Here is a 16,774-nt window from a genome sequence, read left to right on the forward strand (position 1 = left end):
CAGCTCTTAACCAAAATGAAGCACAAATATAGTTTTTACTGTTATTTTTGTTTTATATTTTTTAAGCACATGGGGGGGGGGGTTGTACACCCTCATTTAAGTAGATGGCACAAAGTAGGTCAGACTAGAACCTCAGGATAGATCTCCTCTTTGTTCTCCCTAAAACTGGTGTTGGGAGAATCTTACACAGTAAGATTATATTTATAAATCTATTTTGGTTTCATGTTGTCTGTGGGCCTGAAGGAACGCACGCAATTGGTCGATTGTTTAGATCTGTGCATGCATCACAGTGTGCGTGTGATTGCGCAATTGCGATCGGAACTGCGATTGCAGAGGCTACGCAGACCCAGAGCAGAGTGATTGACAGGAAGTGCCGTTTGTGGGTGGTGATGGAGGGGGGTTGGGCGAAGGCAGAAGTGCCAGTGCATTTCAACGCCATTGCAGGGGCGTGCATAAATTATCCACTGTGTGACCGTAAGCAGCCATAGCACTTATAGCATACATGACTGTTAGCAATATCTGAGTAAGGTTAGGGCCTGTGCAAGTGTGCATATGGGTCAGATGTTACCGATTGGTTTGCTATGTTCCCCTAGTATACGGATGTGAGTAAGGGGAAGTGGGCGTTTTTATGTCAGGCTGCGATCGCAATGTGAATGCAAACATTTAAATAGCACCACTGATATTAGCAACTGTGGTGCGTGTGTATAAGCAGAATTGCGCTCCGTAATGAATCAGGCCCTGTGTACATTAAACCACCTATTGGCATGTAAGTGATGTGTTCTGTCGTATTAAATGCTTTTTGTTTCTGCAGACGGATGAAGAGAAACAACAAGGGTTACCTGTGGTAATGCCTGTGTTTGACAGGAATACATGCAGTATTCCTAAATCTCAGATCTCTTTTGTGGATTATTTCATCACTGACATGTTCGATGCATGGGATGGTAAGATTATGTTTCTTTACAGAAAAAGTGTTTTATTATTTTTATTATATGTTATTTATAACATTATCTCATAATCACAAGAAAGTTGACAGTAGCATAGATTTGGCACAGCCAAAGGGGAACTAAACCGTGATGTTTCTGCATTGAGGTGTTACCGTGTTGTTTGTGTTTTTGCTACATGAAAGGGGAACACACTCTAATCATTCTTTGTATATTATATATATAAATTATATATGTACAAACCTAAACAGAGAGCTCCCCAAATGGAAGGAAAGACTAGGGGGTCTATTTACTAAGCTGTATTAGCAGACAGAGTGAAAAGTGATAAGGTGCCAGCCAATCAGCTCCTAACTGCCATCTCACAGGCTGTGTTTGAAAAATGACAGTTGGGAGCTGATTGGCTGGCACCTTATCACTTTTCACTCTGTCTCCTAACACTGCTTAGTAAATAGACCCCTAGGACATTCATATTTAGAACATAAAGTAAATCCCATACTTTCTCTCAAGTCCCAAGTAAGGTTAAATTGTTATAGGGAACCTCTTTACTCTGCTGCATCATAAATCTGAGTTATGGGGAAATAAGTATTACATGTTAAACATTTCTGATGGGAAAAAAAGAGGACTGTCTTGGGGAAAACTGGGGCACATGTGAGCTCTAGAAACATGACAATCAGTCAGTCCTCAATGAGGTCCTGTGTAACCTCCTGACCAAAGTAATTATCTCTTTGATCTTTCCCTAGACGTCAAGCTGAGCATGATGCATACACTCAGCTTGTGTACCAGGTTATTTTATTACTGGATGGTCCTACAAGGAATGCTGCTAGAGATTCACTTATCTCTCACTCTCTCTCTCTATTATGTCTCTCTCTCTCTGTGTCTCTCTCTCTCTCTTTATATATATATTGAGATGTATCGGTCAGAAAGTGATTCAGGTGGTAGAATATAGGGGAAAGTAAGAATGGTGACAGCATGAGTGGGGGTGCTGGTAAGAGAGGGGATCCAAATTTGCATGGAAAATACATTTGGACATAGATACCCCTGGCTAACGCACACGATTACATTTACTTTTTGTAAAGTAATTAATTCTGCTGTGTATGTGGCATGAGGTTTGGGTGGCAGATCACCATGCAGCAGAGTTAAATTAGAGTTTGAGGAAATACTGTTGAGTATTGGAGAGTGAATTTATGAGAGATATAGTATGCGTCTCTCGTCCACTGATTACTTGCTCCCATTCACGGTTACAGAACTTATTTCAGGCTGCACCAACTCTGTGGAATGCTCTCCAACACACAATAAGACTTTCGTCTAGTCTCCAAACATTCAAGCGTTCCCTGAAAACTCTCCACATCAGGCAGCTTTTCAAATCCCAGAACCACCCACATAACCTCCATAAGCTATCCTACCCAATTACATCCCCACTATACAGTCCACACATAACTACATATTTTCTCTTTCATCACTTTCACTTCCTCCTGACCCCAGGCCAACATTCCTGTGTGAGTGGAACATATAGCCCACCAAGAACCTCTGCAATCTGGCTGGGCCAATATGCATTATGCAGCACTTATCCTTGTGTATCAATGCCTATTGCCCTATAGATTGTAAGCTTGCGAGCAGGGTCCTCTTACCTCTTTAAGGTCTATTCATAATTCATGTAGCAGTGAAAAGCCCTTTATCAGTGATAACTGAGCTTTTCAATGCTTCGTCCTATTCAGAGAAAGGGTTACTATGGAGATATCTCTGATTTCTCCAGCGGTGCCCCTGATTAGTTTACTATATTGCTTCCCCATACAGTAGTATGGGGAGAGCAATTCATAGCAGCACGGGAAGCTCAGCTTTCTGTTTCGCTTCTCAAAAGAATTTTGCCTTCTCAATATAGCGTAATGAGCCTCCTGACGGGAGAAGAGCAGCAAAGACAGCTGTATCTCTGTTCTCCCTGTCCCCTTCTCTGACAGCTAGCCAAGCGGTGCCTGGGCTACTCAGCTGGAGAGAAGCAGTGATGTCGCCTCAGACTGACGCCTCCTTCCCCCCCCCCCTCCCCTGCTGACCTGCTCTGCTCCCATTACTAATGCACACTGCCGACTTCTCACCCCCTCCCTCCCCCTACTACTAATGCACACTGCCGACTTCTCACCCCCTCCCCCTACTACTGGTGCACACTGCTGACTTCTCACCCCCTCCCTCCCCCTACTACTGGTGCACACTGCTGACTTCGCCACCCCCCTCCCTCCCCCCTACTACTGGTGCACACTGCCGACTTCTCACCCCCTCCCTCCCCCTACTACTGGTGCACACTGCTGACTTCTCACCCCCTCCCTCCCTCCCCCTACTACTGGTGCACACTGCTGACTTCTCACCCCCTCCCTCCCTCCCTACTAGTGGTGCACACTGCCGACTTCTCACCCCCTCCCTCCCCCTACTACTGGTGCACACTGCCGACTTCTCACCCCCTCCCTCCCCCTACTACTGGTGCACACTGCCGACTTCTCACCCCCTCCCTCCCCCTACTACTGGTGCACACTGCCGACTTCTGCATCCTCCCTCCCCCTACTACTGGTGCACACTGCCGACTTCTCACCCCCTCCCTCCCCCTACTACTGGTGCACACTGCCGACTTCTCACCCCCTCCCTCCCCCTACTACTGGTGCACACTGCCGACTTCTCACCCCCTCCCTCCCCCTACTACTGCTGCACACTGCCGACTTCTGCATCCTCTCTCCGCCTACTACTGGTGCACACTGCCGACTTCTCACCCCCTCCCCCTACTACTGGTGCACACTGCCGACTTCTCACCCCCTCCCTCCCCTACTACTGGTGCACACTGCTGACTTCTCACCCCCTCCCTCCCCCTACTACTGGTGCACACTGCTGACTTCTCACCCCCTCCCTCCCCCTACTACTAATGCACACTGCCGACTTCTCACCCCCTCCCCCTACTACTGGTGCACACTGCTGACTTCTCACCCCCTCCCTCCCCCTACTACTGGTGCACACTGCTGACTTCTCACCCCCTCCCTCCCTCCCCCTACTACTGGTGCACACTGCTGACTTCTCACCCCCTCCCTCCCCCTACTAGTGGTGCACACTGCCGACTTCTCACCCCCTCCCTCCCCCTACTACTGGTGCACACTGCCGACTTCTCACCCCCTCCCTCCCCCTACTACTGGTGCACACTGCCGACTTCTCACCCCCTCCCTCCCCCTACTACTGGTGCACACTGCCGACTTCTGCATCCTCCCTCCCCCTACTACTGGTGCACACTGCCGACTTCTCACCCCCTCCCTCCCCCTACTACTGGTGCACACTGCCGACTTCTCACCCCCTCCCCTCCCCCTACTACTGGTGCACACTGCCGACTTCTCACCCCCTCCCTCCCCCTACTACTGCTGCACACTGCCGACTTCTGCATCCTCTCTCCCCCTACTACTGGTGCACACTGCCGACTTCTCACCCCCTCCCTCCCCCTACTACTGGTGCACACTGCCGACTTCTCACCCCCTCCCTCCCCCTACTACTGGTGCACACTGACGACTTCTCACCCCCTCCCTCCCCATGCTACTGCTGCACACTGCCGACTTCTGCATCCTCCCTCCCCCTACTACTGGTGCACACTGCCGACTTCTCACCCCTTCCCTCCCCCTACTACTGGAGCACACTGCCGACTTCTCACCCCCTCCCTCCCCCTACTACTGGTGCACACTGCCGACTTCTCACCCCGTCCCTCCCCCTATTACTGCTGCACACTGCCGACTTCTGCATCCTCCCTCCCCCTATTACTGGTGCACACTGCTGACTTCTCACCCCCTCCCTCCCCCTACTACTGGAGCACACTGCCGACTTCTCACCCCCTCCCTCCCCCTACTACTGGTGCACACTGCCGACTTCTTACCCCCTCCCTCCCCCTACTACTGGTGCACACTGCCGACTTCTCACCCCCTCCCTCCTCCTACTACTGGTGCACACTGCCGACTTCTCACCTCCTCCCTCCCTCTACTACTGGTGCACACTGCCGACTTCTGCATCCTCCCTCCCCCTACTACTAATGCACACTGCCGACATCCTCCCTCCCCCTACTACTGGTGCACACTGCCGACTTCTCACCCCCTCCCTCCCCCTACTACTGGTGCACACTGCCGACTTCTCACCCCCTCCCTCCCCCTACTACTGGTGCACACTGCCGACTTCTCACCCCCTCCCTCCCCCTACTACTGGTGCACACTGCCGACTTCTCACCCCCTCCCTCCCCCTACTACTGGTGCACACTGCCGACTTCTCACCCCCTCCCTCCCCCTACTACTGGTGCACACTGCCGACTTCTCACCCCCTCCCTCCCCCTACTACTGGTGCACACTGCTGACTTCTCACCCCCTCCCTCCCCCTACTAGTGGTGCACACTGCCGACTTCTCACCCCCTCCCTCCCCCTACTACTGGTGCACACTGCTGACTTCTCACCCCCTCCCTCCCCCTACTACTGGTGCACACTGCTGACTTCTCACCCCCTCCCTCCCCCTACTAGTGGTGCACACTGCCGACCTCTCACCCCTTCCCTCGCCCTACTACTGGCGCACCCTGCCGACTTCTCACCCCCTCCCTCCCCCTACTACTGGTGCACACTGCCGACTTCTCACCCCCTCCCTCCCCCTACTACTGGTGCACACTGCCGACTTCTGCATCCTCCCTCCCCCTACTACTGGTGCACACTGCCGACTTCTCACCCCCTCCCTCCCCCTACTACTGGTGCACACTGCCGACTTCTCACCCCCTCCCTCCCCCTACTACTGGTGCACACTGCCGACTTCTCACCCCCTCCCTCCCCCTACTACTGTTGCACACTGCCGACTTCTGCATCCTCCCTCCCCCTACTACTGGTGCACACTGCCGACTTCTCACCCCCTCCCTCCCCCTACTACTGGTGCACACTGACGACTTCTCACCCCCTCCCTCCCCCTGCTACTGCTGCACACTGCCAACTTCTGCATCCTCCCTCCCCCTACTACTGGTGCACACTGCCGACTTCTCACCCCCTCCCTCCCCCTACTACTGGTGCACACTGCCGACTTCTCACCCCCTCCCTCCCCCTACTACTGCTGCACACTGCCGACTTCTGCATCCTCCCTCCCCCTACTACTGGTGCACACTGACGACTTCTCACCCCCTCCCTCCCACTGCTACTGCTGCACACTGCCGACTTCTGCATCCTCCCTCCCCCTACTACTGGTGCACCCTGCCGACTTCTCACCCCCTCCCTCCCCCTACTACTGGTGCACACTGCCGACTTCTCTCCCCCTCCCTCCCCCTACTACTATTGCACACTGCCAACTTCTCACCCCCTCCCTCCCCCTACTACTGGTGCACACTGCTGACTTCTCACCCCCTCCCTCCCCCTACTACTGGTGCACACTGCTGACTTCTCACCCCCTCCCTCCCCCTACTAGTGGTGCACACTGTCGACCTCTCACCCCCTCCCTCCCCCTACTACTGGTGCACACTGCCGACTTCTCACCCCCTCCCTCCCCCTACTACTGGTGCACACTGCCGACTTCTCACCCCCTCCTTCCCCCTACTACTGGTGCACACTGCCGACTTCTCACCCCCTCCCTCCCCCTACTACTGGTGCACACTGCCGACTTCTCACCCCCTCCCTCCCCCTACTACTGGTGCACACTGCCGACTTCTCAGCCCCTCCCTCCCCCTACTACTGGTGCACACTGCTGACTTCTCACCCCCTCCCTCCCCCTACTACTAATGCACACTGCCGACTTCTCACCCCCTCCCTCCCCCTACTACTGGTGCACACTGCCGACTTCTCACCCCCTCCCTCCCCCTACTACTGGTGCACACTGCCGACTTCTGCATCCTCCCACCCCCCCTCCTCGCTGCTGATCCAGACTGCCCTCTGACTGACTTGCCCACTGCACTGCTCCTCTGACTGTGGCACAGCTGACGCATGGACAGTGAGAAGACATATCTGACTACCGATATGTTGGTCACGCTGCTTCCCAGGATCACAGAGAGGCCTAGAATGTCGCCAGAAATGTACGTTTTACTGATTGGCTACATAACACTACTATGTATCGCATCAATATGATGGGAAATATAGTGATAATTACAAGTAGCCATTTCAGCATCTACATGAATAGACCCCTATGTCTGTCTGTTATTACCCATTCTGGTTTTATTACTGTTTGGTCCTAACTGTAAAGCGCAACGGAATATGCTGGAACTGTAATGGTTTATAAAATAGACCAGAGCAGACCCATGAGGTTTAGGAGTTAAAGCAGAGTTTGAGGAAATGCTGTTGATTGGTGGAGAGTGAATTAATGAGATATATAGACTTGTTTAGCCATACATAGTAGTGACCTGTATTCAGAAAGGCAAACTTGCGGCAAAGAAAACCTGCTTCAGATTGCGATGTGCGCCATTAATGATCATGCTGAAAATAATTCTGCAGAAGTTGTAAATACATTTTTTATACCTTTCCCTGTAAAAAAAAGGTAAATATTGCACTAGTGGTGATTTTCATGTAAAGTGGAATTAACCCAAGAAGCTCACATCTATAAATAAATATAGTTTAATAAATATCTATTTGTGCTGTACACATGAAAGCTATAAGTGGTATTTACAGCCTCCTCTCTTGCTGACTGGTGACTACTATGGGGCAGATTGTATAACTCTGCACATGCTCCGAAATCAAACACACGCATATGCGCAATTGCAGACGATGCGGAGCCGTACACATAGGAGATATGTACAGGGAATGGGTATGTAATCCCGGCAGTCGTGATGCTAGCTGTCAATATACCGACAGCGGCATCCCGATGGGTAAATATACCTACCCTCCCTCCTTTTCCCCCTAACCCTCTTTTGTACATCCTAACACTAACCCTCCCCCCATCCTACCCTATCCTAACCCTCCCCGTTAGTGCCTAAACCTAACCCCCCCCTTACTACCTAAACCTAACCCCCCCCCCAGTGTTGCCTAACCCACCCCCGGGGGTACCTAACCCTAACCTCCCCTAGCTTAACCCTAACCCCCTCCCCGTGACGCCTAAATCTAACCCAAGCTATACTTACGTTCAGCATCCTGGCTGTCGGGTTTCCGGCATCGGAATGTCACCACTGGTCTTGTAGCCCGGTAGTGGCATTCCGGCGCGGGGATTTCTTCAGCCGCGATGCCGCAGGTCAGTATTATAACTACATCCCTGTGTACAGCTCTGTATATTTGCAGTTACACACTATATTTGCGTGTGCTTAGCAGAAATATTGCATTATTTAATATTGCAATTTAAGCCCAGTGCTTGCTACCCACTATGAATCCACCTCTCTATCTAAAAGTGAGTTGTATTCAGATTGCTAAACTAAGCTAATAAAATGACGGTTTTGTGATTGCTTTAATTATTTTTCAGATTTTGTTTATGATAGAAAATACAAGGTACAGAATGTAAGAAAAAGTTTATTTTTAGATCTAAATTATTATTTTAGATTATGATATGGATTTTAAGAAATATATTGCCATTGAGCCACTTCTGTATTCTATCTCTTGTGGTAGGGTTTCCCAAACTTGGTCCTCAAGGCACCCTAACAGTTCAGGTTTTAAGAATATCCATTCTTGAGCACAGATGGTTAAATCAAACTGACTGAGGTACTAATTAAGTCACCTTATCTTAGGCATGGATATCCTTAAAACCTGGACTGTTAGGGTGCCTTGAGGACCGAATTGGGAAACTTTGTCTTGTTGTATACAGAGCTGTTCTAACATACAAAATGTATTTTTGTGCATAGTTTCTCTGAAATAAAGTTACCTTGTATATGTTTGAAGCTAGGCCTCCTTAATGTAATATTTACTTTTTTTCTTATACTCTGAGGTGAATTTAAAAGAAATTCTTTACAGTTAGAGCTGCATTTAGTTTTCTTTCTTTTTTTTCCCTTCAGCATTTGCGGACTTGCCTAATTTAATGCAACATATGGATAACAATTTTAAATATTGGAAATCACTAGATGAAAGACAGCTGAAGACTTTGCGACCGCCCCCTGAATAGCTGAATCTGGCACCCAGTAACACCTCTCAGCCAATGAAGCTCACCCTAATAGGAGTCCGATCACTTTTGGTAAATCCACCGTTTCCAAAACCTGCTTCTTATACAAGAACGTTGATGTAACAAGGATTGTCAGGTCAAGAGTTACCTCCAGTACCCTGCAGTAAACTTAAAAAACACAAAACAAAAAAATCCTTTTGCATAACTTTATCTCACAAGTTAAATTACACTGGATTGCTGCAATATCAGTACTGACGGGTTCTACACAAAAATCTCTGTTAATTTTCTTCATGCCTTTACGAAAACCTTGAAGAGACCTTGGATAAAAGTTTTCTCCAAGAGATCGCTCAAAAAAACCGAAACAAAAACAAACTGAAATTTGCAAGTGAAGGAAAATCATATTTCGTGTCTCGCAGCTTTTAAGAGAACACTCTGCTTTTTTTTTAAAGCACTTATAGTTGTAACAATCAACACATTAAAATGCACTCTTTATGAAGGAGTTTTTGATCTCTAAAAATAGATCTACTCTATTTTTTAATATCACAGATGGGGCAATCACTCACCTCTGCACACTACTGATAGGGAGCTTTCTCAAGGCTGTTTAGTAGCAAATTGTATAAAGAAAAATACACAGAAGAGTTTTGAACTTGATCATTAGCATCTATTATTAAAATATGTTTTATTTATTTTATTAGATGTTCAATATTTTCTATGAATTTATATAAAAAAATAACAAAAAATAAAAAGCCAAAGCCAACTTTTAGATGCATTACAAATTCACTTAATTCATAGTCATTACTATACCTTAATTGATGTACAAACCTTTTATTTTCATAATGGAAATACATAAATATTATTCAAGTGACACATTTTTATTGCACTGTAAGTCTCACTGATTTATGTTGATTGAAAAATGTTCCTTATTCTGAATGGTGTTGCAGAGGATCCAATTGTATTGCATTTAGTGCCACAGGAGGGGCATTTTAGACTATTTTAATTTGGTAATGGCCCTGTTTTATTATCAGTTGTTTTTACCCTGTGATGCCAGTGGGCGCCAGGAGTTGCTATGCAATGTGTTGGAAGTTCCACTGGCTCTTAATGGGAGAGGGTGGCGCTTGCTCTTCCCTCCCCCATATTTTGCAGTTTGGTTCCCTATCAGAAGTCTGCCTTATTTTCTACAATATTTCTACAATGCATTCCACAGCAAAGATGGAGGGGTAGGTGAAATATATTTAAACATTTTGTAGCTTCTCTATTTTGTTTTGCAAAGGTATTACTTAACTCCATTTGGAAAGGTATGTACCTTCACAAATTAAATAAGACATTCACAATAAGCACCAGTAACAATAAAGTGTATATTTTAAGAATTGTCAACTGTTGGTATTTTTTTTATTAACCTTTAATTTTGTGTTAATAATCCTAGGCGAATTTAACCATCTTAACCTTGCTGTAGTCAGGGAGACCCGGTAATTAGGCATGATTGTCACATGACCAGATTTAGAGCAGGTTAAGCCTCATACGGCAGAGCCACAATTGTGCAGATCTGATTATTTGCACCATAGGGTAAAATGGCACATTTCTAGCAGTGCTTCATTCTTCATGATTAACCAGTAATCCCACACACATCCCAGTGGAGTCATTGGGCAGAATTTACAAAGCAGCGGCTTCTGTAAGCCGCTGCTTCCCGGTGGGTTGCAGGAACATATTTAAAACGGCACTCGGAGTTAGTATAAAGCCCAGCGTGCTTTACACTGACTCCAAGTGCCGTTTAAAATATTCACCTGCAACCCGCTGGGAAGCAGCAGTTTACAGAAGCCGCTGCTTTGTAAATTCTGCCCATTGGTTCATCAGATTTTAAGTTCTGATTGTAAAGTTTTTAACACCATATTTAACCCTTTATTTGGCATTGTTGCTCTCAAGCAGCATGACTTTTGTATTATAGTTGTGCTGTGGTGTTTATATTTTTATTCTTTCTGTGACAGAGATGCGCTCTCACAACATCTAAATTCATGATTTTATAGCAGTCGGCTGTTTCAATAGATCCAAAAGTCACAATATTATATATAAAAAATACTTTATATTCTTGGCATTTTCATAGCTTGCCAAATAAAGTTGTAGAATGTGGCACAGTATTTGATATACATTAATGGAAGCTACCAGTCCAGTAAACTCAGTAAAAGAACAACGATCCATAAGGGAACACGTTGAAAATTATCTCTAATGGAGCATACACACGGTCAGATTTGTCAGATCTGTCAGATGAACGATTTGAACGATTTTACCAAAGATTTGAACGATTTTTGACTGCATTAAAGTGAATGGAATCGTCCAAGTCTGACTGCAAAAACGTCAGATGTCAGATATCGTTATCTGACCATCGGGAACACGCATCGTTCAAATCGTTCATCTGACAGATATGTCAGATTTTCCTTCAGATATGAACGATTGAACGATTTTTTAAATTGTTATCGTTCAGATCTGAAGAAAAATCTGACCATGTGTATGCACCATTACACACGTCATAAGTTTTCATGCATTTTACCCATCTCTCTGGTGCATACATGTGAATGAGCCCTAAATGGGGGGAAGAAGGGTGTGGCACTTAGCTACATACTGTATATATTGGAGAAAATGGAAAGCTGGACTTTAGTGATAATTTTTTCGGTATTCACACAGGTTCCAGATTAATAGAATAACATTTTGTAATCATCTGGTTACTTCTGTAAATAGAAATATTCTTGGTAGCTTTTAGTCAATGAATGAAGACTTTCTGTACATTTCTTTAATGATATTATACATTTATACAGCTATAGGTCCCTCCCATCTATATCACAGCACGTGTGAGAGTGTTGCATGAGGAAACACAGAGTAGACAGAGAAGGGTAATTATCTAAAGCCACTGGGTGAGTACTAGGGTATTCACAGTCACAGGAAGGAACCACAGCAGTGCATATAAATATACTCTGTATAATATTTCTTGACACATTTCTTGAGATTTTTCCTTACACTAGTTTCTATGGGAACAGATACCATTGATGCCAAGGTATGGTACTGAATGAATAAAGAATGACATCTTCTTTAGGGGAAAGGCAGAAGCAGTATGTTTGTTACTGATGGTGAGAAAAGCACTTGATCGCATTTTGAATCAATGTAGCAGGAAAAAGATGTCTTCAATTCATTTCCTTCCTTTTATTTATAAAAAAAAAAATTGCTGGATACAATAGCTGGGTCCAAGACTAAGGACAGTAGAAATGTATATAGCTAAGCTTTTCGGAGCTTGATAAATTAGTATAGTTCACCGACCCTGTAGAAAATTAAGGATGTTGGTGGTACTGAATCTTAATCTCTGACTTTAGCCTATAGTTAAATGATCCTGATACTAATATTTGTTGCTCCTGTCTCTAACACTACTCATCACAGTACTAGTTTAGCATAAAATCAGAGATCATTCATCCCTATAATGTCACTGCTAAATTTGTGGTGTGGGGTGTACATGTTACATTCTCATATGGGCAGGTAGGAATTTACTAAATTTACGAAGATGGGAGTTCTATTTAAGAAGTGATGTTGCCCATAGCAACTAATCAGATTCCAGGAATTATCTTGTAGAAGGTGCTAGATTACTGAGAAGTAGAATCTGATTGGTTGCTATGGGCAACATCACTTCTTAAATAGAACTCCCATCTTAGTAAATGTACCCCCATGTATTTTATGTTCAGCTACAATGAATCCTATGGCCATCATAGTTTTTAAATGTTTTAGTAACTTATAAAGCACTATTTCATAATGTTTTCTACCCTACATGATGTTTCACTACTTCAGCCAATCTTTGTAATGCCTATTTATCAAGATGGTTTTTCATAAAATGATGCAGAAACTGCAGTTTCTGTATAACTGTATGTATCCCGGCTATGGAACAACAGCCTACGCAGGAGATTCCACTTAAATCTCCAGAAGGCTAACGACCATTGCAGAGAGCAGTCCCCATAAAATGTCAATGGGGACTGCAGTCTGACCCTTATGTACCAAACTCAGTTTGGTCCTTTTGTTTTATGCCATCGTCAGATGACATAAACCACTTTATGCCTATGGAGGCATTCTCGCAGAAAGGGATCTTATGATCCGTCTCCCACAGCCTCCATCCAGCTCCAAATTCTGACACTAGGACTGATTCAGCACGGATCGCAATTGCAAAGCTGAACATAGGTGGCTTTGCAATTGCGATCCTTGCAATAATGCTAATGCAGCAGGTGTATGACACCCCATGCTGCATTTGCGATCCCAGCACTGCGACCGAGGTCGCAGGCTGGGATCGTGACCATCGGTGGTCGATGGTCGCAATGGTGGACGGCGCCGGGCGGCCGGCCGACCATATGAGTAAGCCTCAGCTTACTCAGGCTGGCCGGCTTGCGAGCCCAGCAGGCTGCGTACGTCCATGCAGTCCCTGGGCTGGCCACTCCACGTTTCTGGGAACGCTGGCTGCCCCCGCCCCTTAAATGCCTCTGCCCAGTCAGTCAGGCAGAGGCATTCAAGGGCATGCGTGTGCCTTAGCAGGACCCATTCTGCACACTGCAGAATGGGTCCTGCGCATGTGCAGAATCCCGATAATCGGGTATCTGCGCTCAACAATGCTCTTGCGTGACTTGCTGAATCTGGCCCACTGTGTGCATGTTCCGCAGGGCATACTGCATAAAGTAGGCAGACTATAAATAGTGCAATAAAGTTGTATAAGCTATCCATTCTTGACTAACCATTATAGTACTTCCAGTATATCAAGCATGTGTCTGTATTTTTATCCTCTCACAGTAGCTGAATAATTAGCTCATTGGTAGTGTCAGTGACTGTGAACCAGTAGACTTGAGTTCAAATCCCACATTGGAGTTTCTGGAGGATTCCACATAGAGTATATGGAGGAGTAAGAAAGTAAGTCTAAGCAAGATCTGTAGGCTCTACTGATACTATCCTCCTATAATAGGCGGCAGAAGAACAGAGTCAGACTACAAAGTGCAGATTTCTGACCTACTTTGTCTGCCAACATTTATTTTCTACTTTAAACAAAAACAATTTACAGCTATTTAACTAGAAATGTGAATTACTATATAGATATATTTCACAGGGCCTAAACTTACTAGTAACATTTATAAAATCTATATTCAAAAGTGGGAAAGTGTTAATGAGTTCTAGGGCCTGATTCAGAGAAGGACGCTAATGTGATCGCAACTGCGTTTCCGTACGCAACGCAGCTACTAAAATATGCTATTTTTAGCAAAATTCACCTGAGCATAAAGACGCCCACTGCTGCCTTCTATGCGACTACGCATACCTACGTAAACATCGGTAAAATCGAAGCACATCAGCGGGCAGCTTACCCTTTGCGACAGGTATGACCTGCCGCAGCTTTGGGTGCTCTTCTGTCACGCACAGCTGCGTATTCAATCGCAGTGGCTAATTTATGCACGCCCATGAAACGATGTTTAAACGTACAGGCATGGCTGTGTTTTGTGACCACTCCCCATTACCACCACCATTACCACCCCCAAATGCTGCCAGTCTGTCACTCACTTAGCGATGGATTCCTCTGTGTGTGCGGAATTGCAATACGATCGCTTGATCTGCGTGAAAATTGCATTAGCGTCCATCTCTGAATCAGGCCCCAACTCAAGAGATGTACGCAAACAGTGGCGGTTCTTGGGGCAGGCAAGCAGGGCTATCGCCCAAGGCGCTGCGGCCTGAGGATGCGGCCGCAGTCATCCCGTCGGTAACATCTAATCTGACAGAACCTGCCCGGTCTTGCCAGCAGCCGCCATCACTCTGGCCGCTCTTGCCTGCCGCTGTGACCCAACCTTCCCAGAATGCTGGTGCTGGGCGTGACGTCGTTACGCATGGCATTCTGGGAGCAGCCGCGGAAGACAGAAGACGGAGGAGCAGCAGCTAGGAGGAGGAACCCACCTGCCTTTACAAGCTAAGATCGGCTTCCTCCTCCCTGGCAAACAGCTCTCCCCACGTGCAGCAGGGGCTGCCATGGCCACGCCTCTGGTCAGGTCACGCCCCCTGAGCTTAGGGCCCCAAAGAAAGCTCTTGCCCTGAGCTCCGGTAACTCTAGAACCGGCCCTGCACGCAAACCTGATGGTTTACGTACATCTCTGATGGTGTGAGATATGCGCATTACGCAGTTGCTACACTTTTATATTTGCATGTGCAGATCTTGTTCTGCGATTTAGCTTGCAGTGCCCTGGACGCCGCAGCCTGTTTGACAGACTGTGGCCATTTGGGGGCGACAACAAGCAGTGTTGCAGAAAACGGTGGCGTGTTGCTGCCGTTTTCTGGGCATGCTAATGCCAATGATGCAGCTTCACTGGCTTCAGCAGCATGAAATACCTGGTCATCCTGAGTAACCTGAGAATTACTCAGATGAGCGATGGTCACACAGAAGCCAGCAGGAGGCGTCTTTTTACACAAGATGCCTCCTAGGGCATTAGCATATTATCACACAGCCGCTGCGTACAAAGACACAGCGGCTGTGGGATTAGCGTACATCTCTGAGTCAGGCCCAATATCTTGATTGTATTTATTACATTTAGTGACACTTTGAGTTTACCATTTTTACCTCTGTTACATCAAACAAAGTGACTATTGTTTCATGCATGTGGAGTCGTACGAACATCATAGAATCTATTTTATATACAAAACACCTTTTGGAGTTGAATCACTTCAAAGTAAATCAATGCTTTAATTTATTTTCACAGCAGTCTGGTCATTTGGGGCCTGATGCAGAGCTGAACGGAATTGCAGAGTCGCACACAAGTGGCTGCGTAATCTCTTCCACCTGAGGTGCAAATACAGCAGGAGGTGTCTGTAGGAGGCCGACATCTCATTGCTGCGACCGAGGTTGCAGGATGGGATCACCATAGCAGCCATTGCGATCAATAGTCGCGATGGTTGCCCCTTTGCCAGGCTGCGGTATCTGAAGCTTACCGCAGCCTGACCAGGTCCTGGCAGCTTGCGAGGCCAGGAAATCTAAGCAGACCCTGGCCTTGTCTCTCCTGGAAAACGTGGGCGACATGGGAATGCTTCACAGGGACGCCTCCGAGACGCCGCAGCTTGTTAATCAGGCTACAGCTGGAAGGCTCTGCAGATAGAGGGCTGCACATGCACAGTACACATCCTGCGCATGTACAGTCCTCTAATAATCGGAGGTGTGCGCTAACCATCGCATTGGCGTACATCTCTAAATCAGGCCCATGGTACTCAGATCCAGACAGGTGGAGAGGATTTCTCACAACAACCTTTATGTCCTCATTATTGTGGGTACACTATTGTATAGTTAATGTAAAGTGCATTTTATTTTCTCAGGACAAAATGAGTGCCTGAGGTATTGGAATACCATTATTTATCTTTAAATACCCTGGTTTCTCTAGAGCAAAACATGGATGTATTAAATGACGAAAATGACATTCAAATGTGTACAGGTGCTGAAGAATGTTCATGTTGAAAAAAGAAACTCTTTTGCAATCATAATCGAGCAGGATTCCAATCCTCAATGGCGGTATTGTTATCCGGATATCCGGGGACACTCCACAGTGCAAAAACTCATATTTGTGCCTGGGAATACATAAACACGCAGTTTATAAAAACCACACAAACATTTCATTTCACAATTTCATTTCTACTTTTCTGTGTTTTTCAAAATACATTTAACTAAACAAAATGTAAAGTTTAAACCAGGGCTCGACAAATTTTTCTAAAATCTAGGAGCCAGGATAAAAGTGTAGGAGCCAGACCACCATCCCCCCAAA

The 16,774-nt window shown here is 46.5% G+C and overlaps 2 protein-coding genes across 5 annotated transcripts in view; one reads left to right on the forward strand and one right to left on the reverse strand.

The window, feature by feature from the left end:
• PDE8A (phosphodiesterase 8A) overlaps positions 1 to 10,329 on the forward strand; it is a 391,617-nt gene extending 381,288 nt beyond the window's left edge. For all 3 annotated transcript variants that reach the window (XM_088472833.1, XM_088472831.1, XM_088472832.1), the window contains exons 21-22: positions 812 to 941; positions 8,875 to 10,329. In XM_088472833.1, coding sequence (XP_088328959.1) covers positions 812 to 941; positions 8,875 to 8,981 — 237 coding nt within the window. In that variant the 3' untranslated portion in view covers positions 8,982 to 10,329. The remainder of the gene's footprint in view (positions 1 to 811; positions 942 to 8,874) is intronic.
• Positions 10,330 to 12,584: 2,255 nt separating this feature from the next.
• FSD2 (fibronectin type III and SPRY domain containing 2) overlaps positions 12,585 to 16,774 on the reverse strand; it is a 64,014-nt gene continuing 59,824 nt past the window's right edge. For both annotated transcript variants that reach the window (XM_088472834.1, XM_088472835.1), the window contains exon 13: positions 12,585 to 16,580. In XM_088472834.1, coding sequence (XP_088328960.1) covers positions 16,328 to 16,580 — 253 coding nt within the window. In that variant the 3' untranslated portion in view covers positions 12,585 to 16,327. The remainder of the gene's footprint in view (positions 16,581 to 16,774) is intronic.

This window comes from Taudactylus pleione, unplaced genomic scaffold (assembly GCF_031769625.1).
Source record: "Taudactylus pleione unplaced genomic scaffold, aTauple2 ptg000129l, whole genome shotgun sequence".
In the NCBI taxonomy this organism is placed as follows: domain Eukaryota; kingdom Metazoa; phylum Chordata; class Amphibia; order Anura; family Myobatrachidae; genus Taudactylus; species Taudactylus pleione.